Source organism: Callionymus lyra, chromosome 3 (genome assembly GCF_982586985.1).
Source record: "Callionymus lyra chromosome 3, fCalLyr1.hap1.1, whole genome shotgun sequence".
In the NCBI taxonomy this organism is placed as follows: domain Eukaryota; kingdom Metazoa; phylum Chordata; class Actinopteri; order Syngnathiformes; family Callionymidae; genus Callionymus; species Callionymus lyra.
Genome location: NC_141820.1, coordinates 2,092,488 through 2,105,090, shown reverse-complemented (window position 1 = coordinate 2,105,090; position 12,603 = coordinate 2,092,488). Strand labels below are relative to the sequence as shown.

General features: G+C 41.0%; 1 protein-coding gene across 1 annotated transcript in view; it reads left to right on the top strand.

Moving 5' to 3' along the window:
* Positions 1 to 12,603, top strand: part of skic2 (SKI2 subunit of superkiller complex) — a 65,325-nt gene that overhangs the window by 18,049 nt on the left and 34,673 nt on the right. Inside the window, exons 17-19 of the mRNA XM_087786151.1 lie at positions 4,607 to 4,717; positions 6,486 to 6,597; positions 7,097 to 7,215. Of these exons, the coding sequence (XP_087642277.1) occupies positions 4,607 to 4,717; positions 6,486 to 6,597; positions 7,097 to 7,215 (342 nt within the window). The remainder of the gene's footprint in view (positions 1 to 4,606; positions 4,718 to 6,485; positions 6,598 to 7,096; positions 7,216 to 12,603) is intronic.

Genomic DNA, 12,603 nt, shown 5'->3' with positions numbered 1-12,603 from the left:
GTGTCACACTGAACCACACATCAACTCTTGTGTTGCTGTTGTGTCACACTGAACCACACGTCAACTCTTGTGTTGCTGTTGTGTCACACTGAACCACACGTCAACTCTTGTGTTGTTGTTGTGTCACACTGAACCACACATCAACTCTTGTGTTGCTGTTGTGTCACACTGAACCACACGTCAACGCTTGTGTTGTTGTTGTGTCACACTGAACCACACGTCAACTCTTGTGTTGTTGTTGTGTCACACTGAACCACACATCAACTCTTGTGTTGTTGTTGTGTCACACTGAACCACACGTCAACTCTTGTGTTGTTGTTGTGTCACACTGAACCACACATCAACGCTTGTGTTGTTGTTGTGTCACACTGAACCACACGTCAACTCTTGTGTTGTTGTTGTGTCACACTGAACCACACATCAACTCTTGTGTTGTTGTTGTGTCACACTGAACCACACGTCAACTCTTGTGTTGTTGTTGTGTCACACTGAACCACACGTCAACTCTTGTGTTGTTGTTGTGTCACACTGAACCACACATCAACTCTTGTGTTGCTGTTGTGTCACACTGAACCACACGTCAACGCTTGTGTTGTTGTTGTGTCACACTGAACCACACGTCAACTCTTGTGTTGTTGTTGTGTCACACTGAACCACACATCAACTCTTGTGTTGTTGTTGTGTCACACTGAACCACACGTCAACTCTTGTGTTGTTGTTGTGTCACACTGAACCACACATCAACGCTTGTGTTGTTGTTGTGTCACACTGAACCACACGTCAACTCTTGTGTTGTTGTTGTGTCACACTGAACCACACATCAACTCTTGTGTTGTTGTTGTGTCACACTGAACCACACGTCAACTCTTGTGTTGTTGTTGTGTCACACTGAACCACACGTCAACTCTTGTGTTGTTGTTGTGTCACACTGAACCACACGTCAACTCTTGTGTTGTTGTTGTGTCACACTGAACCACACATCAACGCTTGTGTTGCTGTTGTGTCACACTGAACCACACGTCAACTCTTGTGTTGTTGTTGTGTCACACTGAACCACACGTCAACTCTTGTGTTGTTGTTGTTACACACTGAACCACACGTCAACTCTTGTGTTGTTGTTGTGTCACACTGAACCACACATCAACTCTTGTGTTGTTGTTGTGTCACACTGAACCACACGTCAACTCTTGTGTTGCTGTTGTGTCACACTGAACCACACGTCAACTCTTGTGTTGTTGTTGTGTCACACTGAACCACACGTCAACTCTTGTGTTGCTGTTGTGTCACACTGAACCACACGTCAACTCTTGTGTTGTTGTCGTGTCACACTGAACCACACATCAACTCTTGTGTTGTTGTTGTGTCACACTGAACCACACGTCAACTCTTGTGTTGTTGTTGTTTCACACTGAACCACACGTCAACTCTTGTGTTGCTGTTGTGCGTCGCACTGATTGTGCGTCATACTGAACCACACATCAACTCTTGTGTTGCTGTTGTGTCACACTGAACCACACGTCAACTCTTGTGTTGCTGTTGTGTCACACTGAACCACACGTCAACTCTTGTGTTGTTGTTGTGTCACACTGAACCACACGTCAACTCTTGTGTTGCTGTTGTGTCACACTGAACCACACGTCAACTCTTGTGTTGTTGTTGTGTCACACTGAACCACACATCAACTCTTGTGTTGCTGTTGTGTCACACTGAACCACACATCAACTCTTGTGTTGTTGTTGTGTCACACTGAACCACACGTCAACTCTTGTGTTGTTGTTGTGTCACACTGAACCACACGTCAACTCTTGTGTTGTTGTTGTGTCACACTGAACCACACATCAACGCTTGTGTTGTTGTTGTGTCACACTGAACCACACGTCAACTCTTGTGTTGTTGTTGTGTCACACTGAACCACACATCAACTCTTGTGTTGTTGTTGTGTCACACTGAACCACACGTCAACTCTTGTGTTGTTGTTGTGTCACACTGAACCACACGTCAACTCTTGTGTTGTTGTTGTGTCACACTGAACCACACATCAACTCTTGTGTTGCTGTTGTGTCACACTGAACCACACGTCAACTCTTGTGTTGTTGTTGTGTCACACTGAACCACACATCAACTCTTGTGTTGTTGTTGTGTCACACTGAACCACACGTCAACTCTTGTGTTGTTGTTGTGTCACACTGAACCACACGTCAACTCTTGTGTTGTTGTTGTGTCACACTGAACCACACGTCAACTCTTGTGTTGTTGTTGTGTCACACTGAACCACACATCAACGCTTGTGTTGCTGTTGTGTCACACTGAACCACACGTCAACTCTTGTGTTGTTGTTGTGTCACACTGAACCACACGTCAACTCTTGTGTTGTTGTTGTTACACACTGAACCACACGTCAACTCTTGTGTTGTTGTTGTGTCACACTGAACCACACATCATCTCTTGTGTTGTTGTTGTTACACACTGAACCACACATCAACTCTTGTGTTGTTGTTGTGTCACACTGAACCACACATCAACTCTTGTGTTGTTGTTGTGTCACACTGAACCACACATCAACTCTTGTGTTGCTGTTGTGTCACACTGAACCACACATCAACTCTTGTGTTGCTGTTGTGTCACACTGAACCACACGTCAACTCTTGTGTTGTTGTTGTGTCACACTGAATCACACGTCAACTCTTGTGTTGTTGTTGTGTCACACTGAACCACACGTCAACTCTTGTGTTGCTGTTGTGCGTCACACTGAACCACACATCAACGCTTGTGTTGCTGTTGTGCGTCGCACTGATTGTGCGTCACACTGAACCACACAACAACAAACACAATATATTGACAGAACCGTCAGTAACAAGGAGAGTAAACTTCACATCAACATTAGTTGAACTGATTATAGTCGTCGTCTCTGTATTAAACACTACTACTTTAATCCATCCTTCCTTCCTTCCTTTCCTCCTTCCTTTCCTCCTTCCTTCCTTCCTTCCTTCCTTCCTTCCTTCCTTCCTTCCTTCCTTCCTTCCTTCCTTCCTTCCTTCCTTCCTTCCTTCCTTCCTTCCTTCCTTCCTTCCTTCCTTCCTTCCTTCCTTCCTTCCTTCCTTCCTTTAATCCTTCCTTCCTTTAATCCTTTCTTCCTTCCTTCCTTTAATCCTTTCTTCCTTCCTTCCTTTAATCCTTCCTCCTTTCTTCCTTTAATCCTTCTGTCCTTCCTTCCTTCCTTTAATCCTTTCTTCCTTCCTTCCTTTAATCCTTCCTCCTTTCTTCCTTTAATCCTTCTGTCCTTCCTTCCTTCCTTCCTTCCTTCCTTCCTTCCTTCCTTCCTTCCTTCCTTCCTTCCTTCCTTCCCTCCTTCCTTCCTTCCTTCCTAAGGTAAGGTAAGGTAAGTTAGAACTTTATTGATCCTTCAGGAGGTCTTCTTCTGGAAATTGTTTTTTCCAATAGCCACAGAAAATACAGCAATTTTTCATAAAAAATAATCAAAATAAAATAAGAACAAAAACAAAGAGAAATAAAGTGAAAGAACAAGATGAAACAATATAAGTCTAAAGACAAAGAAAATAGATCAAAGAGAAACAACAAAGACAAAAGATACAAAGACTAACATAGAACATCCAGATACTTTCACTTCTGCCCCCGAACTCAGAATTGTACAATTTAATAGCCCGAGGAATGAATGAGTCCCTGAGTCTATTAGTGTTGCACCTGGTAGGAGCATTCGTGCTTCATCTGCTTCTCTGCTCACTGATGACAGTGTTCAGAGGATGATGTCATCATCATGATGGACAGTAGTTTGTTCAATGATCTCTTGTCACCAGTGAGTCCAGCTTCAACCACAGAGCTTCTGATCAATCTGTCCAACCTGTTGACCTGTTGACCTGTTGACTTGTTGACCTCCTCCTGGACACATCCCCAACACACCACAGCATAGAACACTGGCCACCACAGACTGGTAGAACATGCAGAGGAGCTTCTTGCAGATGTTAAATGATCGAAGCCTCCTCAGAAAGTACTTCTACTCTGAACCTTCTTATATACATGGTCTGTGTTGCAGGACCAGTTTACTGTCCAGACACACACCGAGGTACTTATAGTTGTCCACTATCTCCACCTCGTCGCCTCTGATGCACACTGGACGTGGCTTTGTCCTGGACCTCCCGAAATCCAAGACCAGCTCCTTGGTTTTTGAGGTGTTCAGCTGCAAGTGGTTCCTCTCACTCCAGTCCACAAAGTCACGTATCAGACTCCTGTACTCGTCCTTGCTGTTGTCCCTGATGCATCCAACAATGTCAGTGTCGTCAGCATACTTCTGGACGAGACTCAGCTCTGAGTTGTAGCAGAAGTCTGAAGTGTAGATGGTGAAGAGGAGAGGGACCAGTACTGTCCCCTGAGGTGCTCCTGTACTGCACAGTGTCAGACATGATGTCCTTCAGCCTGACATACTGTGGTCGATCAGTAAGATAATCCATAATCCAGGAGACCAGACCAGGGTCCATATGCATCTGTGTCTTCCCTCCTTCCCTCCTTCCCTCCTTCCCTCCTTCCCTCCTTCCTCAGCTCGAGGTCACAAACGAGTCTAACATTCTTGTCCAAAACTTCTTCTCTTCAGATCCTAAGAGTCAAAGACTTCCTGGTTCGAGGGATCGCGGTGCATCACAGTGGGATCCTGCCCATCCTGAAGGAGGTGGTGGAGATGCTGTTCTCACGAGGCCTGGTCAAGGTACAGTCCATCTTCTTCACCTTTAACCTCTTTCTCTTCTTTACCTTGAACCTCTTTCTCTTCTTCACCTTTAACCTCTTTCTCTTCTTCACCTTTAACCTCTTTCTCTTCTTCACCTTTAACCTCTTTCTCTTCTTTACCTTGAACCTCTTTCTCTTCTTCACCTTTAACCTCTTTCTCTTCTTCACCTTTAACCTCTTTCTCTTCTTCACCTTTAACCTCTTTCTCTTCTTCACCTTTAACCTCTTTCTCTTCTTTACCTTTAACCTCTTTCTCTTCTTTACCTTGAACCTCTTTCTCTTCTTTACCTTGAACCTCTTTCTCTTCTTCACCTTTAACCTCTTTCTCTTCTTCACCTTTAACCTCTTTCTCTTCTTCACCTTTAACCTCTTTCTCTTCTTCACCTTTAACCTCTTTCTCTTCTTTACCTTTAACCTCTTTCTCTTCTTTACCTTGAACCTCTTTCTCTTCTTCACCTTTAACCTCTTTCTCTTCTTCACCTTTAACCTCTTTCTCTTCTTCACCTTTAACCTCTTTCTCTTCTTCACCTTTAACCTCTTTCTCTTCTTCACCTTTAACCTCTTTCTCTTCTTTACCTTGAACCTCTTTCTCTTCTTCACCTTTAACCTCTTTCTCTTCTTCACCTTTAACCTCTTTCTCTTCTTCACCTTTAACCTCTTTCTCTTCTTCACCTTTAACCTCTTTCTCTTCTTCACCTTTAACCTCTTTCTCTTCTTCACCTTTAACCTCTTTCTCTTCTTCACCTTTAACCTCTTTCTCTTCTTCACCTTTAACCTCTTTCTCTTCTTTACCTTGAACCTCTTTCTCTTCTTCACCTTTAACCTCTTTCTCTTCTTTACCTTGAACCTCTTTCTCTTCTTCACCTTTAACCTCTTTCTCTTCTTCACCTATAACCTCTTTCTCTTCTTCACCTTTAACCTCTTTCTCTTCTTCACCTTTAATCTCTTTCTCTTCTTCACCTTTAACCTCTTTCTCTTCTTCACCTTGAACCTCTTTCTCTTCTTCACCTTTAACCTCTTTCTCTTCTTCACCTTTAACCTCTTTCTCTTCTTCACCTATAACCTCTTTCTCTTCTTCACCTTTAACCTCTTTCTCTTCTTCACCTTTAACCTCTTTCTCTTCTTCACCTTTAACCTCTTTCTCTTCTTCACCTTTAACCTCTTTCTCTTCTTCACCTTTAACCTCTTTCTCTTCTTCACCTTTAACCTCTTTCTCTTCTTCACCTTTAACCTCTTTCTCTTCTTCACCTTTAACCTCTTTCTCTTCTTCACCTTTAACCTCTTTCTCTTCTTCACCTTTAACCTCTTTCTCTTCTTCACCTTTAACCTCTTTCTCTTCTTCGCCTTTAATGTCTTTCTTTTCTGTGCCACGACTTTAATCCTTCCTTCCTTCCTTCCTTCCTTCCTTCCTTCCTTCCTTCCTTCCTTCCTTCCTTCCTTCCTTCCTTCCTTCCTTCCTTCCTTCCTTCCTTCCTTCCTTCCTTCATTCCTTCCTTCCTTCCTTCCTTCCTTCCTTCCTTCCTTCCTTCCTTCCTTCCTTCTTGTTCTTGATTCTATGATCAATGAAATCAGCCTCCAATCAACTTCCAGAATCTTTCTTTCTCTCCTGAACGACTACAATAACTAACAGAAGTTCATAGAAAACACAACAAACACAACAAACACAACAAACACAACAAACACAACACTAAGGAGCGTCTCTATCTTCACACCTTCTCTGACGTTCCTTCTCAACTCTGGTTCTGCAGGTTCTGTTCGCCACCGAGACGTTCGCCATGGGCGTCAACATGCCGGCCCGGACCGTGGTGTTCGACAGTCTGAGGAAACACGACGGCACCGGCTTCAGGAACCTGCTTCCTGGTATGACCTTCTGACCTTCTGACCTCCTGACCTTTGTTCCAGGGTTTCAAAGACACGTTGAATCAAACACAGTTTATGATTGTGAGAAACATTTGAACGACATGCGTCCAGAACAACAGGAAGTGACTTTATTTAAGACAAAATAATAGATTCAAAAAGTTAAAACTCTCCGGAACCAAAACAAATAACAAACACACTATTTTGAAAAGTCAACAGTAAAGAAAATAAATAATTATTACAGTAAGAATTGATTTCATCATGATTTGTTGTTTTTGTTGTTTTTATTGAATTTTAAATGTCATTTCAGTTCATTAATACAGTGATGAAGGACAGAAAAGTATCAATTACCACAGCGCCCTCTATAGGCCAGACCCTCGTGTTTCTCCTGCTTCTCCCTCAACCTTCTCTGTCCAACAATGTCTCTGATCCGAGTCTGTCTTCGGTAACTTCGTCCACAAACACAAGCAGGAAATGAAACAACTACTGAACTCATCTTCAGGAGAATACATCCAGATGGCGGGTCGAGCCGGACGCAGAGGTCTGGACCCGACCGGAACCGTGCTGGTGCTGTGTAAGAGCGGCGTCCAGGAGATCAGTGAACTGCACCAGATGATGCTGGTGAGTGTCTTCCACGTCCAAGTGTCTTCCACGTCCAAGTGTCTTAGACGTCCAAGTGTCTTCCACGTCCAAGTGTCTTAGACGTCCAAGTGTCTTCCACGTCCAAGTGTCTTTGACGTCCAAGTGTCTTCCACGTCCAAGTGTCTTTGACGTCCAAGTGTCTTCCACGTCCAAGTGTCTTAGACGTGTCTTCGACGTCCAAGTGTCTTAGACGTGTCTTCGACGTCCAAGTGTCTTCCACGTCCAAGTGTCTTCGACGTCCAAGTGTCTTCCACGTCCAAGTGTCTTCCACGTCCAAGTGTCTTCGACGTCCAAGTGTCTTCCACGTCCAAGTGTCTTCCACGTCCAAGTGTCTTAGACGTGTCTTCGACGTCCAAGTGTCTTCGACGTCCAAGTGTCTTCGACGTCCAAGTGTCTTCGACGTCCAAGTGTCTTAGACGTGTCTTCGACGTCCAAGTGTCTTCGACGTCCAAGTGTCTTCGACGTCCAAGTGTCTTAGACGTCCAAGTGTCTTCCACGTCCAAGTGTCTTAGACGTGTCTTCGACGTCCAAGTGTCTTCCACGTCCAAGTGTCTTCCACGTCCAAGTGTCTTAGACGTGTCTTCGACGTCCAAGTGTCTTCGACGTCCAAGTGTCTTCGACGTCCGTGCATTAGTTCGGCTCACATATGATTACAGTGTTTTAGCAGCAAGGGTTTGAACTTGATGTATATTTGACAAACTGTGTTCATTTTTGTGTAGTAACAAGTATATATGTGTAGTATTGTCCAGTACTTGACTCTGGTGTTGTGATAGTGTAGTAACAAGTATATATGTGTAGTATTGTCCAGTACTTGACTCTGGTGTTGTGATAGTGTAGTAACAAGTATATATGTGTAGTATTGTCCAGTACTTGACTCTGGTGTTGTGATAGTGTAGTAACACGTATATATGTGTAGTATTGTCCAGTACTTGACTCTGGTGTTGTGATAGTGTAGTAACACGTATATATGTGTAGTATTGTCCAGTACTTGACTCTGGTGTTGTGATAGTGTAGTAACAAGTATATATGTGTAGTATTGTCCAGTACTTGGCTCTGGTGTTGTGATAGTGTAGTAACAAGTATATATGTGTAGTATTGTCCAGTACTTGACTCTGGTGTTGTGATAGTGTAGTAACAAGTATATATGTGTAGTATTGTCCAGTACTTGACTCTGGTGTTGTGATAGTGTAGTAACACGTATATATGTGTAGTATTGTCCAGTACTTGACTCTGGTGTTGTGATAGTGTAGTAACAAGTATATATGTGTAGTATTGTCCAGTACTTGACTCTGGTGTTGTGATAGTGCAGTAACAAGTATTTATGTTTAGTATTGTCCAGTACTTGACTCTGGTGTTGTGATAGTGTAGTAACAAGTATATATGTGTAGTATTGTCCAGTACTTGACTCTGGTGTTGTGATAGTGTAGTAACAAGTATCTATGTGTAGTATTGTCCAGTACTTGACTCTGGTGTTGTGATAGTGTAGTAACAAGTATATATGTGTAGTATTGTCCAGTACTTGACTCTGGTGTAGTGATAGTGTAGTAACAAGTATATATGTGTAGTATTGTCCAGTACTTGACTCTGGTGTTGTGATAGTGTAGTAACAAGTATATATGTGTAGTATTGTCCAGTACTTGATTCTGGTGTTGTGATAGTGTAGTAACACGTATATATGTGTAGTATTGTCCAGTACTTGACTCTGGTGTTGTGATAGTGTAGTAACAAGTATATATGTGTAGTATTGTCCAGTACTTGACTCTGGTGTTGTGATAGTGTAGTAACAAGTATATATGTGTAGTATTGTCCAGTACTTGACTCTGGTGTTGTGATAGTGTAGTAACAAGTATATATGTGTAGTATTGTCCAGTACTTGACTCTGGTGTTGTGATAGTGTAGTAACAAGTATATATGTGTAGTATTGTCCAGAACTTGACTCTGGTGTTGTGATAGTGTAGTAACAAGTATTTATGTTTAGTATTGTCCAGTACTTGACTCTGGTGTTGTGATAGTATAGTAACAAGTATATATGTGTAGTATTGTCCAGTACTTGACTCTGGTGTTGTGATAGTGTAGTAACAAGTATATATGTGTAGTATTGTCCAGTACTTGACTCTGGTGTTGTGATAGTGTAGTAACAAGTATATATGTGTAGTATTGTCCAGTACTTGACTCTGGTGTTGTGATAGTATAGTAACAAGTATATATGTGTAGTATTGTCCAGTACTTGACTCTGGTGTTGTGATAGTGTAGTAACAAGTATATATGTGTAGTATTGTCCAGTACTTGACTCTGGTGTTGTGATAGTGTAGTAACAAGTATATATGTGTAGTATTGTCCAGTACTTGACTCTGGTGTTGTGATAGTGTAGTAACAAGTATATATGTGTAGTATTGTCCAGTACTTGGCTCTGGTGTTGTGATAGTGTAGTAACAAGTATATATGTGTAGTATTGTCCAGTACTTGACTCTGGTGTTGTGATAGTGTAGTAACAAGTATATATGTGTAGTATTGTCCAGTACTTGACTCTGGTGTTGTGATAGTGTAGTAACACGTATATATGTGTAGTATTGTCCAGTACTTGACTCTGGTGTTGTGATAGTGTAGTAACAAGTATATATGTGTAGTATTGTCCAGTACTTGACTCTGGTGTTGTGATAGTGCAGTAACAAGTATTTATGTTTAGTATTGTCCAGTACTTGACTCTGGTGTTGTGATAGTGTAGTAACAAGTATATATGTGTAGTATTGTCCAGTACTTGACTCTGGTGTTGTGATAGTGTAGTAACAAGTATCTATGTGTAGTATTGTCCAGTACTTGACTCTGGTGTTGTGATAGTGTAGTAACAAGTATATATGTGTAGTATTGTCCAGTACTTGACTCTGGTGTAGTGATAGTGTAGTAACAAGTATATATGTGTAGTATTGTCCAGTACTTGACTCTGGTGTTGTGATAGTGTAGTAACAAGTATATATGTGTAGTATTGTCCAGTACTTGATTCTGGTGTTGTGATAGTGTAGTAACACGTATATATGTGTAGTATTGTCCAGTACTTGACTCTGGTGTTGTGATAGTGTAGTAACAAGTATATATGTGTAGTATTGTCCAGTACTTGACTCTGGTGTTGTGATAGTGTAGTAACAAGTATATATGTGTAGTATTGTCCAGTACTTGACTCTGGTGTTGTGATAGTGTAGTAACAAGTATATATGTGTAGTATTGTCCAGTACTTGACTCTGGTGTTGTGATAGTGTAGTAACAAGTATATATGTGTAGTATTGTCCAGAACTTGACTCTGGTGTTGTGATAGTGTAGTAACAAGTATTTATGTTTAGTATTGTCCAGTACTTGACTCTGGTGTTGTGATAGTGTAGTAACAAGTATATATGTGTAGTATTGTCCAGTACTTGACTCTGGTGTTGTGATAGTGTAGTAACAAGTATCTATGTGTAGTATTGTCCAGTACTTGACTCTGGTGTTGTGATAGTGTAGTAACAAGTATATATGTGTAGTATTGTCCAGTACTTGACTCTGATGTTGTGATAGTGTAGTAACAAGTATATATGTGTAGTTTTGTCCAGTACTTGACTCTGTTGTTGTGATAGTGTAGTAACAAGTATTTAGGTGTAGTATTGTCCTGTACTTGACTCTGGTGTTGTCATAGTGTAGTAACAAGTATATATGTGTAGTATTGTCCAGTACTTGACTCTGGTGTTGTGATAGTGTAGTAACAAGTATATATGTGTAGTATTGTCCAGTACTTGACTCTGGTGTTGTGATAGTGTAGTAACAAGTATCTATGTGTAGTATTGTCCAGTACTTGACTCTGGTGTTGTGATAGTGTAGTAACAAGTATATATGTGTAGTATTGTCCAGTACTTGACTCTGGTGTAGTGATAGTGTAGTAACAAGTATATATGTGTAGTATTGTCCAGTACTTGACTCTGGTGTTGTGATAGTGTAGTAACAAGTATATATGTGTAGTATTGTCCAGTACTTGATTCTGGTGTTGTGATAGTGTAGTAACACGTATATATGTGTAGTATTGTCCAGTACTTGACTCTGGTGTTGTGATAGTGTAGTTACAAGTATATATGTGTAGTATTGTCCAGTACTTGACTCTGGTGTTGTGATAGTGTAGTAACAAGTATATATGTGTAGTATTGTCCAGTACTTGACTCTGGTGTTGTGATAGTGTAGTAACAAGTATATATGTGTAGTATTGTCCAGTACTTGACTCTGGTGTTGTGATAGTGTAGTAACAAGTATATATGTGTAGTATTGTCCAGTACTTGACTCTGGTGTTGTGATAGTGTAGTAACAAGTATTTATGTTTAGTATTGTCCAGTACTTGACTCTGGTGTTGTGATAGTGTAGTAACAAGTATCTATGTGTAGTATTGTCCAGTACTTGACTCTGGTGTTGTGATAGTGTAGTAACAAGTATATATGTGTAGTATTGTCCAGTACTTGACTCTGGTGTTGTGATAGTGTAGTAACAAGTATATATGTGTAGTATTGTCCAGTACTTGACTCTGTTGTTGTGATAGTGTAGTAACAAGTATTTAGGTGTAGTATTGTCCTGTACTTGACTCTGGTGTTGTGATAGTGTAGTAACAAGTATATATGTGTAGTATTGTCCAGTACTTGACTCTGGTGTTGTGATAGTGTAGTAACAAGTATTTATGTGTAGTATTGTCCAGTACTTGACTCTGGTGTTGTGATAGTGTAGTAACAAGTATATATGTGTAGTATTGTCCAGTACTTGACTCTGGTGTTGTGATAGTGTAGTAACAAGTATTTATGTGTAGTATTGTCCAGTACTTGACTCTGGTGTTGTGATAGTGTAGTAACAAGTATCTATGTGTAGTATTGTCCAGTACTTGACTCTGGTGTTGTGATAGTGTAGTAACAAGTATATATGTGTACTATTGTCCAGTACTTGACTCTGGTGTTGTGATAGTGTAGTAACACGTATATATGTGTAGTATTGTCCAGTACTTGGCCCTGGTGTTGTGATAGTGTAGTAACAAGTATATATGTGTAGTATTGTCCTGTACTTGACTCTGGTGTTGTGATAGTGTAGTAACAAGTACATATGTGTAGTATTGTCCAGTACTTGACCAGTACTTGACTCTGACATGGTAAGAGTTTAATTTTTACACAAAAATGTCTGGAGTTTGACGAAGGTTTTAGTGTTCATGAACGTTTGTGTGTCCTGAGGATCATGTTGTGTATCATTGTGTGTGTGTGTGTGCAGGAGAACATGTTGTGTATCATTGTGTGTGTGTGTGTGTGTGTGCAGGGGAACATGTTGTGTATCATTGTGTTTGTGTGTGTGTGTGTGCAGGGGAACATGTTGTGTATC